Source organism: Uloborus diversus, chromosome 2 (assembly GCF_026930045.1).
Source record: "Uloborus diversus isolate 005 chromosome 2, Udiv.v.3.1, whole genome shotgun sequence".
NCBI classification, from domain to species: Eukaryota; Metazoa; Arthropoda; class Arachnida; order Araneae; family Uloboridae; genus Uloborus; species Uloborus diversus.
Window position 1 is genome coordinate 126,950,673 of NC_072732.1, and position 16,755 is coordinate 126,967,427.

General features: G+C 32.7%; 1 protein-coding gene across 1 annotated transcript; it reads right to left on the bottom strand.

Annotated features, from left to right (window-relative positions):
- Window positions 1–14,710: 14,710 nt before the first annotated feature.
- LOC129216532 (uncharacterized) lies at window positions 14,711–16,447 on the bottom strand. Its single transcript, XM_054850747.1, has one exon. The coding sequence runs from the start codon at window positions 16,445–16,447 to the stop codon at window positions 14,711–14,713; it is 1,737 nt and encodes a 578-aa protein (XP_054706722.1).
- Window positions 16,448–16,755: the final 308 nt, after the last annotated feature.

Consider the following 16,755-nt stretch of genomic DNA (forward strand, 5'->3'; position numbering starts at 1 on the left):
TGTATATGTATCAGTCATTAAGGTTTTTCTATACTCAGTGAAAGCCCGTTAAAACGAACTTCAAGGGACCGCATTTTTTGTTCATTGTAGCGGGAATTTTCTTGTAATGGAATTCAAGCTATTTACTGGAAATTAACTTAACATTTATTTCTTTGAAAAGGAAATTTCGATGTACTGATATTCATTGTGACGGAGCTTCACTGTATAAATTTGTATTATTAGTGCAAGAATTCATAACTCTTGTAAAGTTCGTTTGTTTTTTTGAGAGGGGCGGGTTAAAAAAAACAGTAAACGAAAAAAATAAACCTTATTGTTCTATGGGGCAAAAATTATCTTTTATAATTTAAGTCATAAGGTTCATTTAAAACACTTATGCGTAAGTACACTGGAGTCCTGTATTCCGCCTTTCATTCACTTGCGTTAAGATTTTCGCTTTTAGTAAGTACGTAATTTGCGTGTTCCTGGAATTTTCCGAACAATAAGAGGAAGAAGTTTCGTGCAGGAAAAGAGAAGAAGGAAGGAGAGACGCTTCCTTCCCATCAATTTTCGTCTTTTAAGGTATTTCTGCCAATTTGTGCTACTCCGGATGCCTTGTTATTCCAGCAGACTAAAGCTATCTTATTCTGCCATCTTTTTTGGAGTCGCACTGTACTCGGAGAAAAGAAAATATCTTGATTTCCGAGAATTTCAAAAAAACCTGTTTCCTTAATTAAGAAACACATTTTTTTTACTTTTTTTTTACTCTTTAAAAATATTACGTTTTTTTCTACACGTTCTTTATTTTAGTTAAAATGAGAAATTAAGTGGCGTTTAAATCCCAATTTAACAATGTGCTACAATTTCTTCTAAAATGAGCAAACAAATATTTTTTCAATTTTTCCGGACATCAGTCGTTACTTTTTTTTCGTTTTAAACTATTTTTTTTTTATTTACCAAGTTTCGTGTTTCCCCCGTTTTCAAAAGGTTAGGATGAATAATACCATACACAATATTTTACAACATTTTAACGAAATTTGTAGCAATTGTTTAGAAAATACAGTGTATGTGACGTATATAGTTATACGCACCTTAGCGTAAGTAACTGCACCAGTAACAAACAACCGTTCAGTAACAGACAGTCATAAGTTTGGATTTAAATTATAAGAATTTTAAGCGGGTAAAACTAATGTTGCTTCGGCCCATGAATACAGTGAACCTGTCTCGTATTATCAGAATAAATTTTATTAGCCAGTTGGTATTTACAAGTCAGTGGTGGGAAGTTACGAACAGATAACACGAGGTCAGCTGGTGTTTCATGTTCATATGAATTAAATAAAGCTTTAGTTCTTTTAATGAAGAACTTTTGCACATTTTGAAGGAGAAAAGAGAGTTATGTCCCTTACTCATCCTTTCGTTTTCCTACCTGTTACTGGGTATCATCCGATTTTTCGGTGTTTGTTACCGGGGGGTCGGATATTTTTTTCAAAATTTACCAAAGAAAAATAGAATTAACTACTTCAGAGGATCCAAAAACAGCCAAACGTAAGTTGAGATGTAGTTGCATGAGAGAAAATAGCTTAAAAGTTCTAAATCCTTCAAAAGGCTCAGATAATTGAGTTAAGCTGAGAGCGATGTCTTATACATGTCTGTTATTGGAGCTGTTTTCCTAACGATGATACCTAAAACGTCGCTCTTTCATTTTTTTTTTACATCTAACTGAATTTCTTATTCAATTGTTTCGTATGATAGCTGCATAGCTCAAATAAAAGTACTTACGTCAATGAGTTAAGTGTGTGCTGTTAGACGCATAAGTTACTATTGATTTTACTGCAATCGGTAAATAAAAACTTATGTACTTGTCATCAACAAAGCTGTAAATGAAAACGGGGAAATGCAGTATCGATATTTGAGTTGTATCATACTAACTTTTGGCAGTGCGCAACGAGAATATCTTACAAATTTAAAAGTTTCCCTATTCAACGAAAATCAATTGAGCAAACTGTATAATTTTCCTTTTCCTGCACGAAAACCATAAAAGCCCGTATCCGCACCATCCGTTCCTATTCTGAACGCTTGAACAGGAGGATCATTGGCTAAAGCTAGCCCTGCTTTTAAGGTAGGTAAACACCCCAATTTTCAAAAAAAAAATCGATTTTGAGATTTTGAAAAATTTAGAGAACCCCAGTGATCTTCTGTAAATCCGCAATTTTTATTTAAATCCATGAACTTTTGAGAAAACTAGAAGAAATTTGTAAAACTCAAATGCCCTGCTTATAACTGAAATCAAATTTTTCTTTCATGATTTTCTCATAACCACGTTTTCAAAGTTTTTGTTGATGCCAACAGCTTTAGCGAAAAAAGTACTCACGCAAAAGATTTGAAACTTTGCTAAAATAGTAAATGAGTATATTACTATGATATAAACCTCGATAAGTTAATGTACATGAAATATGTGGTCTTTAAATAATTATCAACTCAACTTAGGGGGCAAAAAGCACGTTTTTCGGGGGAACTTTCCAAACCTTTACTTCTGTTTTTAGTTAATTAGCTCGAAACTGAAGAGTCATATCACTCTCTGATATCTCACAAAGAGATAGATAAAAAGTTTTTAAAATTATGAAAAGGTGAATGCACTGGAAATATTAAGGAAATGGTAGTTTTTTGGTAAAAATATGGGGTTTTTTGATTTGAAAATAAAACATATAGATTTTTTTATTAACAAATAAGTAGTCAAAAGGTGCCGTTTATGTCATATTTGATAATCGTATGAACTTTTAGAAAAGTGCATTGAGTGTTGACCAAAACGATATTTAGGGTGTTCGCCTACCTTAATGTCTAATTGTGATTTTATCCTTATTGGATCTTTAATCATCATCCAAATCCCAGGAATAAATCATTAACACGAGCTGTTTTTGACCATAAAAATGTTGAAAATTACTCCAATTCTAAATATTCCTGATATTTCTCTTAAAACTGAACACAAAAATATTGAAAAGATTTTACCTCTTCCAAGTATTTTAAGTGTGAAGTGCCTAACGAGATAAAGTTGAGGAGGAAAAAGCAAAAGTTTTTTTTCGACGCCGCTCAACACTCAAGTTAAGCACAACAAATTCGAGACTCAACAATGCAGCTGACAGAACAAAATCACATTAAAAAAGATGGAAAAATCTTAAATTCGAACAAGAAGTTAAATTGAAAAAGGGAAAAAACGTGAATCCTCTACAAATAAAAACAAATGGGCGAGAGGTTGGACTAAAGCCGAGACAAATTCTCTTAAAATAAAAAAGGAGAAGAAATTCGAACTTTGAAATAGAATTGCGGGAAACTGATGAAGTAAGTTATAGTATCTCTCACATCATTTTCAAACGAATGAATGCTATTTGATACTTGCCGAGATTGTGAAAATAAAAAATGATCAAGTCTTCAGGCAAAGAATATGTAACAAAATGTGTATTTAAAGTTCAGAAAAAATGGCAGATGATCTTTGGTTAAATGATTTTCAGTGATGCTTAGTTATAATGTAAGCTACTTAAAGTACTAAAAATCATCAAAGATCATCAATATTTGCTTTTTATCGTTAGATGTAAACATTTATTCTTTACTCAAAAAACCTGAAACATTTTAATAAATTGAAAATTTTAATTTCTTGAGCTTCCACATGCATCTAAAGTTTAGAAAAATGTGCTTATTTTTAGTAGATTGCTTGTAAAATTATAACAGTGAATTTATGCTAGATTATGACCAAAATTAATAAACAACGTACGCAGATCACAAGATGTTAATAAAATGACACTTTAAGCTTTACTTGGATTATTTTCTTAGCCTAAGTAACTCCAGAAGTTTTCGAAAGAATAAAATAATAAAAAGAGTTCATGACAATAATCTTAATTGAAGGGGTTAAATGTCTCTCAAACAGTCGCTATTTATTTGTTGTTCTCAAAATGTCGAACCAATTTATTTATTTATTTTAGTTACATTAAAAAAATAACAATACATAATAAAAATTCTAGAAGACTCATTGCTGTGCTCTCACGGTCTTGAAATGAGTTTTCTACTTTTTTTTTCTTTGAAAGAGAAAAAGTGAAATGGAAATTGCAACTCAGTGCATCATTTAATAAAATAGAAGTTACTGTTTGGATCGTAACTTGAAGTTGTTAAAATTGCTCTTCCTACGGTTTATTGTTATATGCGTTATTATAAACGAGAGAGCTCTAAACAACAGAAACCTTCTGCTGTGTAGAGCTAAGTGGGATTTTTTTTTCCAATTTAGACATTTCATTTTGCTGCAATAAGGTTTCAATACTTTTGATATTGTTGTTTCCAATTCCTTCATTCGCTCATAGTAAATCAGGATAATTTCGAATCCGTCTAATGATTCGTTTTAAATGTACTCAATAATTATTATATTTCTTAATTTTGGATAGCTATAAAATTGTATAGGTATCTTTTTCTTGTTCTTTCTCTCAATTTATGCCAACAAATATACACAAAAACTACCAAAGTAGGAGTAGGTAAGCTTACAATTGAGAACATGTGGATCAGAGCAATTCTAAATCACTGACCTCGGTTTATATTCCATTACTAAAATAAAAATTCATCAGCGCATACACATATAGCTGCCAACGTTTCCCAAAGTCAGAGAGGGAAGAGAGATAACAAACTCTATCCTTTTTTTAATGATGGGAATGAACCAGAATAATAGACTGATGCGTTTGAAGACCTTTGAAACCGTTCCAAGTACTATGCCAGCTCGCAAAAGGTTTCTTGTTTGTTTACATAATTTGGTCATTGTTTCAATCGTGACAAAGCACTGCATAAACTAAATATTTCTCATTACGATTCTCGAAAATAGGTAATTTTACGGAAAAACACAAGAAACAAATGCTTTGCAGCAGTACGTTGTCATAACATGCTTGGCAAAATGATTTTCAAGCCGCTTCAGGAAGTTTCAAGTCCAAAGTCTTTTAGTAGTCAATAGCTAATGCTTTGGTGTTTTCAGAAATCGCATTAAACACTCTCATAACCCAAGGTTTTATAAATATACTAGAGGTACCCGCACGGCTTTGCGCGTAGTAGAAATTTAAAAGGTTATTTGGTTCGCCTGTATATTAATGGATGATGAATTTCTCGCCAATATGCTATGTTAATTTGCCCACCCATATTACGGCCCCACGTTATGATAATTTACTCGTCCATGTTATGATGATTTAATCTACCATGTTATGGTAATTCGTTCTTTAAAATGTTTTTAAAATTGGAATAAAAAAAGAACAAAATCTAATTTTCGAAAAATCGCTTCGAGGTGCTCACCAAACAGTCGAGGCGCTATGCGCGTAACAGACATAGATCCAGGCTTTCAGCTTTATTATTAGTAAAGATTAGCAGAAGTTTGGTTACTTTTTAAATCATTGCAAAAATACACAAAATGGAAAGCTTTAAAAAAAGAAAATGGCAGTCGCAGGATTGGCTAACAGAAAATATGACTTCATTGAATAACATAAGCGTTCAGTATTAAAGTTGATAATGTTGAATTTATCAATTTAACTGAATTCACCGAACTTAATTCCATTATTTGTTTTAATATGCTTTTAACAACTAATGGAATCAACTCCCTTTAATACGATTAAGTTAATTAATTCAACATTATCAACTTTATTCTGCACGCTTTCAACATTATAAAGTACCGATACGCCGTGCAAATGGTAGATGCGGGGATCTCTGGGCTTATGTTATTCAATGTTTCATATTTAAGATTACGTTATTCAATAAAAGCAAGTATTAGGTTGACTAGTAAAGCGATTGTCTTTTTACTTCCTTTTACAAAAAAGGAAGTATTGTATTCGCGAAAAATGTTCACTTAAAAATCCGCCTTAAATTTCCATTTTGCTCGCCCCCGAAAGAATATTGAGTTTTTTTCTCAACCCGACCAAACGTGGATATAGCCAAAGAACGTATAGATACCTGAAGTATCCATTTTGACGATCCCCGAGTTAATTACATCGAATTTTCTCGTGACGTCCATATGTACGTATGTATGTGCATATATGCGTATGTATGTATGTGTGTATGTATGTATGCGTATGTGTGTATATGCGTATTTGTGTATGTGCGTATGTCCATATGCGCGTATGTAGAAGAAGAAGAAAGTTGAAATTTGGTATATAGACTCTTAGTGGAGTCTAAATGAGCACCACCCTTTTTGGTTGCATTCGGATGCTACAAAGAGGGTCTTTTACACCTTTTGGGGGTAAAATCGTGGTTAATTTCAATGCAAACTCAAGTAGTGTAATTATTTGGTAACCACTTGGCAATATATCGCAAAGCTTTTAGTCACCAAGTTTTTTCGCCAACTTGGCGAGAAATTTGGTGTTTTTTTTTAATCTGGTTTCAATTTGGCAATATTTAGAGAGTTAACCATTGAATCACATTAAAACTGCCAATATTGGCAAAATGTATCTGTATAAAACGTTTTCGTTGCTTCGGATCGCAACACACTTGGGGTGAACATATTTAAAGTGTTTCTTTGCTTACTCCGAGGCACTATAATTATTAAATTGGAGAAAAAGGAAATCGTGTGATGCACACATCAGCTTGTTTTAAATGCAAAAATAATAATAATAATAATAATAATAATAAATAAATAAATAAATAAATATATATATATATATATATATATATATATATATATATATATATATAGAGAGAGAGAGAGAGAGAGAGAGAGAGAGAGAGAGACGAACGCGCTAGCCGACTACACTACAGAGGAAATTCACTTCAATGAAAGCCTACAAAAAACCTTATTTTAGGGGTCTTAGGACCTTTAACCTTCGAAACTTTTCTTATTCTGGAAAAAATATATGTTATGCATAATTTAATTCTGAACAATTTCATACCTTATTTATTACCATACGCCAGAAACTTTTCAAGTTATCGTAAAAATCCGTAAACTTTCCCTACAGAGATTTATGTTAACAGAAGTTGTTTAAGCCTCTTTTTCTAAGGTGCCGGTTTTTTTGGTTTTCTCGTTTTACCCGCCTCATATCTCAGAAAGTTTCTTATATATTTTCGTAAAACGTTTATTGCATGTTTATCTGATTTATATTTTTGACCTAAACTTAAATTCATTTTTTTATTTTTTAAATTATTTATTTATTTATTTATTTATTTTATTTTTTATTTTTTATTTTTTTTTTTTTGAAATTTTATAATTTAATATGGAAAATTTCCAAAATTTTGGGCAAAAATATATTTTTTTAAATATTAACTTTCATTTTTGGTTAAAAGTAGTGAGGTAAAACCAAGAAGTCGGAAACAAAACGGTTACCCCCTTCTAGCCCCTGTAAGCGCTGCAATCGCGTGGACAATAGAGGAATTACCTTCCATCTAGATGAAAAAGAAGTGGCCGTTAAATTGGAACACTAAATACTGGCTTCTTTCGTTCCTGTTCTGAAAATTCTGTTTGAGTGGTTTTCCTAAAAACATTTTAACAAAAATAGAATAAATTATACTAAGTTCCTGTTTCTGCAACAGTAAAGTTATTATCTCTCTTTGTACAACATTTATTTACCTTCATTAGCATTCTAAGTAATTGTCTGTAGCGTTCTGTATAGTCATATGATGGCATTTTTTATGAAAGCTGTACGTGCGGTGTGAAACCGCGTACTAACCGAGGGGAGAAACCGGGTACTACGCCCATACACTGAGAGAAAGACGTAGCCAAAGGAGGACAAGAGAAAAGGAAAAACTCATTTTGACGGGCTTCCTATACAAACTTTATCTTCAGTCAGCATTAGAAGAAAAGGAAAAAAATGATGTAAATAACACCAAACATGGAGAGAAGAAAAAAAAAACCTGAAAGAAAGATAAACGAATCAAAGAAAAGGCAACATTATAAAGATGCCAAAAAGGAACATATAGAAAATAAAAGCATAAAAAAAAGAAAAACCGAAGGAGCAATTGAGGGATGAGTCCAGTGAAGAGGATGGCAATACTGCCTGCAATGAACTTTATTCGGACTCCCAGGGTGGTGAGGGATGGATCCAATGCTTCCAATGTCGTCGTTGGGCTCATAAAAGCTGCTCTGGGGACAAAGAGGAAGATAACTATTTTATTTGCGACTGGTTTCAATAGACCTAATATTACAGCTAAAAATTAAAGGTAAAGACAATTAAATTTACTGTCAACTCATCAATATGTGTCCTTTTACACTTATTATAGTATGTTATGACATTAGTTAACATATGTCACTAAATAAAACTAGAATTTTGTGGAAACTTTTTTTTATATTTTCCCATAGCAATAACATGTCTATCCGGTTTTACCCCACTAGTGGGGCAAAACCGGGTAAAATTACTTTTTTTACAACAAAATTAATAAAAATTAAAAAACCAAAAACATTTATGGTTTTGAAACTGTGGTTGCTTTAATAGATAAAGTAGTGTATACTTTTGCAAAATTTTGTTCCTTTATTCTAAAAACTGATTCCTAGAAGCCTTCAAACCTTATGGTCTTGGTTTTACCCCACTTTCCCCTACACAATGATTACAGTACATACGCATACTCATTTTCAAGTAGATAAGACACGAAATACAAAAATTTAAAAAAACATATCCGAATGCTCTTTTTTGTTCTGAAAAAAAATAATACAATTCAAATTTTTTTTATATTTTTTGTAATTCAACATCTTATAAAAACCACGTCTGTTTTTTTCCGACATTGTTCAATGCATCAGATTATAATTATTCTTATGAGCTTCCTATACATGGATGAAATTATTTTCTCTTTTACTCGTTTAAAAACAGCACATTTCACACACTTTCATCGATTCCTTAAGGTTCTTTAGGCAAAAACAAATAATGATGTTCTTCTTTTAAAAAATGGCAATGCTAACATTTATTTTGAAGTCATATTTACGTTCCCTATAAAAAGGCAACTTTGTTCTTCAGATCTCCGTCAAAGGCTTTCATCTTTCCTTTAAAGTTAATGGCAGTAAAACAAAAGGAGAAAAGTAGAGGAATTGTGAACGATGTAAACGGAAGAAAATTAGATATATTTATTAAGAAATATGTTGTAGGGTGTGTACCAATATGGATCATTTTATTTGATTGGTCAAGTAGAAAATTTTACAGGATGATTATGATGTCTTGCACTGATAAAGAAAATTAAGCTAAAGAAAAATAAACCTTTAGATGTAGACGTAGTTATTTTATTCTATTTATTTATTTATTTGGTCCTTGAGGCAAAACAGGTTTTTTACAACTTTAGCAAACTTTTACCAGAGCACTTTTCGCAGTTCTGAGAAGGTTTAGACGATTATAAATATTTTCATCTGGTACTAGCAGAACCATAATTTGCTTCCTCTTTGGTGAGGGAATGATCATAAGTCTTTATATGGATATAAACTGCTATTGGTAAAATCTGGTGAAACCATAGGTACTGGGGGGTTACAAAGGTACATCATATATGTAAGTCATAAGTATAGCAGTACGCCCTATTAACATCTATGTTAAAATTATTTAATTTCACTAAGAAAGACTGATATATCTACAGCCCTTTATTTTTTAACTTTCAAGTATCTAAATCTTCTCGTTTATTTTCAAGTACTGTGGGTCCTAAGAAATCATACTGAGTAATGTGATGTGTTTTTTTAACTATCTACATTGACTTGTCAAGTCAACAGTCCTTTACAGCTGGCATGAAATTGGTGCAAAAATGATGCGTAATTTTTTAAACTGAGTGTATCTAAATTCAGAAGGTGATGAAACATCTGCATAAAAAACACCGCACAAAAAAGATATCATTGCAAAGCATTTATCATAAAACTTTTTAAAAACTTAAAGAAAGTTGTGATATAAAACTTTTTAAAAGCTTAAAGAAAGATTGCAATAACGCATGAATGATTTGCAAAAACTTCTAAGTTAACCTCTTCTCCTGCTTACAAAAACCAGAGCTTTAGCATTTGGAAAGCGAAGGCCTGTTTGACTCTTCTTGTAATTTTGGTTGATCAATAAATCGAATAACTAACTTTTGGTAATGAAAAGTTCTGACTTTTCATAATATGAACATTTTTGATAATGTGAACTTGTTTTTTTAATAACTAAAAATCCGCCCGTCAAGGTATGAATGGTGAGAATTGCTTCTACATTTGAAGGAAGCATTTGAGTGTTTAGTAGTATTTTGATAGTTGAAATTTTAACCTTATTTCCAGTGGATTAAACCTAAACTCCAATAAATAGCGTCCATTATTGACAACTTTTTGTTTCTTCATTCTCCTAAAATGACAGTCTAACCAGTAAAACAGATAAGTTAACGATCCAGTCCGACCTTGCCACAATAAAACAATACCCTGCATGTTAAACATTTCCAAAAAAATTTTGTCAAATTTTTATGCTATGAAGCGAGTTTCATTGTTGATAATGCCCAGGGCGTTACTCGATCAATGAAGTCACTATTTTATGTACATGAGGATTGAGTCATCAGCCTCGTAGGAGTGCAAATGTTGAATCTTGCAGCTAAATAAACTAGAAAGACCCCAAATGGCCCCCCTATTTAATTTGAAAAAATAATTTCTCATACTCTTTGTAGCATAAAAAAGATTTTCACTTCAGTTTTAACATTTTCCCCCTGTTGTTTGGTGTACCAAATCCTATGAACACTCCCGACTGTTTACCAACCAAACGGTGGCGAGTACTCTTCAAAAGAAAAACAAATGGTGCTGTTTGGCATAATGTCATAAAATCACTACATATCATGCATTCTGCTTTCCCATTAAATACACCTCCGGCACAGACGAGTGACCGAAGCAATGGTTCGGTTCAACTCGAACATTGAAGACAAGGCATGGCATTTTTAGTACTGGGTGATCATCTGGTCAGTGCTAATTCTATATTAGCTACCAGCTTGTTTGACACTCTTGGCTTCCTTAAGAAGTTTTCCACCTTCAGCGCAGTCACTTCCTATTCCGTGCTAACAAACTACAGTCCTCGGATGGAATGACTGATGTGGTGTACTTCATGTATTTCTGTCTCAGCCCTAACCATAGGGCGATAACTTACTGAAAAACCTCAGCTTTCAGTTAGCCTTAAGAAAATGTACTTAGACCATGGATACTCACTCAGGAAGAAATTTTAAAAGTATTGACAAAAAAAAGCGGAAGGGACCACCCTGACCGCTTTAGTATTTGTAGGTATATGGCAATTTTTATTCATTCTGTAGGTATGACAAATACTTCTATGATTTTTGCAAGATACATCCTTCCAATATTTGAGGCAGTATGGCGCTTCATGAGAATTAAAACTGCGCTACTGTTATAGCAAACATCCACATAAAAATCGTATTTACGAGTATTTATTTATTTTTCTCGAGGAAATGATTAAAATACTTTATGCATGGTGTTTTTAAGCTTTTCAATTTTTCAAATTCATAATCTTTACCAGATAATAACTATGAACTAAAAAAGTAAAAGATTGCTCGAACTAACAAGAATATCAACTCATTACCGTAATATAGCTCAAATGAAGTTAAAAGTGTGTAATCGGTTTTAGTAAATTTAAACCGCAAACATGGACAAAGCTGCAGAGATCTTAACAATATATCTTAATTAGAAAACTTTCTGACAAGTTGATAATTAAGTGACTTTAATTACTTAACATGCAAACTATTTCAATCCATTTCCACACCAAAAAAAAAAAAAGATAATAACTAGCGTTTGTAAAAATAACGAACTTAAAAAAAAATGTTTAAATATTTTTGCCATATAAAAGTTATTTAAAATATCATTTTTTTTCTTTTTTTTTTTTGTGTGTTTTTAAAATCAAAAACACAAATTGAACTCGTTTAATGTGTTCTAAAGAATTCGGAAACATACGAGACACACAAACACATTAAATAAATTTAAGTTGATATTTTACAGCATCTATATATAAAGGTCTTTGTTTAATATAGAGAAGTGCAGGAATGATGAATAAACTTCTATTGTTCATGTAGTTTTGAAAACAAAGCGTTATCAAATACAGAACCTTTTTAAATCAAAACCAGTTTTGATAATTGTTTATCAGATGTACTTAGTTTTCTTGCCATTGGTGAAAATAGCCCTCCCCTTTTATCAAAACAAAACAAATTTTCAGGATTTGGATTTTAAAACAACTGCGCTGGGTTTTTTTTAATTTTATTTTTTCTTTTTATTCTTTTACCTAGTGCATTTCTGTGCATGATAATAAAATATGGAGATGTGGAGCAGATTAAAGATTTTCTGAAAAAACTAAAATTTTTGAAGCATCCAAGAGCGTTCTCCTCTTGTTGCTGCTCAAATCCGATATTGGATGAAAATTTATTTCTCTTGTTTATTCAATCGATTCCTATGCTGTCCTTTCGATCGGTTCGAATTTCTAGAAAACTTTCATTACGCTCTGTCGAACGCCCATCTGGAACTGATGCTGCGATGAAGATTTTGAAATCATGAGAGTAAGAAATATACAAGGCTGTTACTGGATAAGGGAGAACGAAAATTTAAGTGATCAGTGATTTTAAAAATACATCTGTTAAAGTTCATGTACTTTGTGTACTGTTGACAGAAATCTTAAAATAATCCAAACTTAATGCGGTTTACAAATGAGTACAATAAAAAAAAGCAAGTATGAATTCCCCGTTAACTAAAAATAAAATTACACTCAAACTTTTTTTTTTTTGTGGTTTTTAAAACTTGAACTCAATTGAAAACATTATTTAAAAACGGGGGACGAAGTAGTATCTTCAAGTGACGGCGATGGTACCACGATGGGAATTCACTGTGACCTCCCAAGATTCCCTTATTCGGTAAAATTCGACAAAATTGACATCACTTGGAGTATTTTGATTCCGTTCAAAGAAGCAATTTCTAGTTATTTCGTAAGTATTTGTGTTATTTTCTACGGGAGATTTTTTTTAAGGTGTTCCTGTCCACTGCATAAAAGGGTAATTTTTAAATGTGTTGCGAAAACTATTTTTTTTTCGCTGCTAGTGAAGTTTTGAACGATTTTTTTTATAAGTCGATTTTTATGCGGTCCCTATCTAGAGCACAAAAACAGGTTTGGGTGTATAAAATGAAATGAGTCTCCTATTTCGTAAAAAAAAGGTTAAACAATTAACTAATTGTAATAGTGCATTGTTTTACTTTGATTAATCAATCTTACTAAACCGCTGTCGCAATAAAGATTCTGAAATCATGAGATCACGAACTAAATAAGCATGTTACTTATCCGAATAAGGAAGCAACGAAAAGGTAAGTGATTAGCGATTTAAAACATTTAAAGATAAGTACTGACCATGCTGTTGACAAAAGCCCTAAAACACTCTAATTCGTGTAATTTTATAAATGAGTATAATAAAAATAGAAAATCAGCCGCCACGTATGTTTTGTATTAAATAAAGGCGGAAAATAGTCTCATTTTGTTGAAAACATTTAACACTTAACTAATCGTAATAGTGCAATGCGATACTTTGACTAATCAAAATCGCTAAACTGCTGATGCGGCAGGAAATCTGAAGTCATGAGAGTAAAATCAAAATAAGCATGTAGCTAATCCGAACAAGTTAGCAACGAAAATGTAAGTGATTAGCAACATTCAAAATGTAACTTTTTAAAGACAACACAAGCCCTAAAATAACCTAATTCAAGTAGTTTCACAAACGAGTCTAGTAAAAACAAAAACTCCGTCCCTAAGTTAATCGAAAATGCTAAAAACTTATTTTAAACATTAACTCTGTGCGGGCATAGTTTTGTGCTGTTTTTCAGTCGGTAAGAGTTTGTGGGAAAAGCTCTGGAGGAGGCTTGTCTAGAACTAATGTATAGATAAAAATTTTAAAGTGTTTATAGTAGAAAGTATATTAGCATGTTACTTATCCGAATAAGGATGCAGAAATATGCAAGTTTTAGCAATTTTCAAAATGCACCGATTTAGACACAAGTAATCTGCATACTATTAATAGACAACTTAAAATGTTCTAGTCGAAGTTATTTGACGAACGAGTAAATTAAAAAAATAAAACATCTCCTTTAACTTGTAGTTACCTATAAAACGAAATAAAATAAAAAAATAAGAAGTGTGATTTGTTTTGAATACAAATAGAAATACGAAATGAAATTAGTCTCTAATTTTGGTAAAAAGGTTAACATATTTAACTTATTGTAATACTTTGATTAATCAAAATTGTTTAAGATTTATTCTTAGCATTAACCCTGTATGGACAGATTTTTGTGCTGTCATTTTATTGGGCACAAATTTCTAGGAAGCTTTTATCACGCTCAGGCGAAGGCCCGTCTAAAAGAAATGGTTCGATAAAGATTTTGAAGTAATGACAGCAAGATATATATATATATATATATATATATATATATATATATATATATATATATATATATATATATATATATATATATATATATATATATATATATATATATATATATATATATATATATAATATATATATATATATATATGGTAAACCTACCCAATTTCGTGATACTAAGGATTCAAACAGTATAATCGATAATTTTTTCTGAATTTATTGACTTGATATTTTTTCCATAGACATAGTAAACTTTATTCTTAATTATTAAACCATCAAACAGAATTAATACATGATAGTATAATGTAATTTAATTATTTTCCAAAAAAGTATCACATGTACCTAAATTCGTGATAGTCTACCTTATTCCGTGAGTCAGTGTACCTAACTTCGTGGTAATGACTTAATCACTGTCACTGTCATTTTCTTCATTACGTGCACATACACTACACATGAACACTGTTGGTGGATTTTTTGAGTCAACTGCCTGGCAACATTCATGATACCAATTTAAACAAAAACAACATTGGATCCATGGGCTCTTGTTATGTCCTTTGTAGTAACTTTCATTACAGTTGGGGCAGTTCCATTCATCTTCAGCTTCACCTTTGCTCTTATTGGTGTTCTTTTTGGCTTTAACCAAACTGCTGGTACTGGCACTGACACAGGATTTGGTAGTGTCACTAGTACTGGAACTGGTACTGGCGGTGGAAGTATTACCACATGATTTCTCCCCTGGAAGATGAACTGCAGCTGATGGATCACGCCTCTTCCTTGCAGGTTTTGGAGCACGTGCTGTAAAATCAGGTAGTTTTAACACATCATCGATGCCTTCCTTTGTAGCAGGTGCATTGCTGACTGACAGGGAATTTTCATCCATACACCTGTTATCCACGTTTGTTGTCAGGGCTTCATCAGGAATTTTCATCTTGTTTAGTGGGAAAACACCAGCCTTGCAGAATGCAGAAATGATATTTTCTCTGCTGAATGCTTCCAGAAAAGCGGGACTGAACATCCCATGGAAATCGAATCTTCCTGGTCTTCTCAGTGGATTACCTTCTTGAAACTGCCTCAGGTGTTTCTGCCAAGCCAATTTCAAAGGCCGGTATACTGCTACATCCAAAGGCTGTAGCAAATAACTTGTGTGGCTTGGAAATGTTACAATTATGATATCATTCTCTGAAGCCATTGCAATGACTTCAGGAGTTATGTGACTCGCATGTGAATCCATTAATAGCACCACAGGCCTTGCTGAGGAAATCCCCTGGACAAATTTTTGAAACCACATCAGAAATAACTCTGAGTTTATCCAGCCACTCTGAGACACTGCAACTGTTACATTTGGAAGCGCCCCAATTTTCAAACCATCAATCATTCTAGCGCCTTTGAAGATCAGTAGAGTAGGTTCAAATTCACCTGCGGCATTGATGCAAGGTAAAACGGTGTGAGTTTCAGCCTTGTCAGCAATTACTCGATTATAGACGAACCTCTTGCCTATTCTTGTAACAACTCGTCCAGACTTCACAACGTAGCACTGCCCCGTTTCGTCGCAGTTCCAAATTTGTTGAGGTTTGATGCCTTCTTGAAACTTTCCATAAACCTCAGAGAGTTTGTCGTAGAAATCATTGAGTAACACCCTATTAGAATTGTTTGCCCGATATTGGGACAAATTTTCGGGTGTTCTTAGGCCTAAATTGTATCTGCGACGAAATTCACGCCACCACTTCCAACTGGCACATTTTTTCTTGTCGCTGAATGGAAACGGTTTGTTGTTTGAAGCACACTCCTTCTCAGCAAGGGAGTATGCTATGTGCCTGATTCGACTGACCGTCAAACCAAACCTAAGCTCCTGCATATTAATGACAAATTTCACTAACGAAGTTTCAGTTGCTGGGCCTAGAGCAAACGGTCTCCCCACTTTTCTCACATCCACACTGTCACTGTCACCTTCACAGCGTGTTAAGTAGTCTTTCAAGGTGCTCCATGGGATGAAAAAATTTTTTGCAGACTTGTACACTGACCAATTTTCATCCACTACCTTCCTCACTGCGAGTTGAAGTGTTTCCTTTGAGTATTTCTTCCGTTTGTTCCCACCTTTCTCCTTTTTCCCACCGGCTAGCTTGCTGTAAATAGGCGCCATCTGTCTGAAAGTAGCAAAATTTCATAAGAAATAACTGTGTTTTTGTAAGCCTCCGTTACGATTATTACACACAAAAACAAGAAACTAATATAAATGCCACATTCATTATAGTATTAATTTAAATATTAGTGTAAGAAATATTAATTTTCTTAAGAGATTACATATAAAAACTTACATTAATTATTGCAAGGAGTCACACCACGTGCACACTGTTCTCTTCTAACTGACAAAATGGCTACACAATAAACCAGTTGCCGGAGACCTCCGAAGCTTTGCCTGGGTTTGGACAACACCCTGCCATCTATGAG

Coding starts and splice junctions, on each gene's coding strand:
- LOC129216532 (XM_054850747.1), bottom strand. CDS start 16,447: ATGGCGCCTATTTACAGCAAGCTAGCCGGTGGGAAAAAGGAGAAAGGT.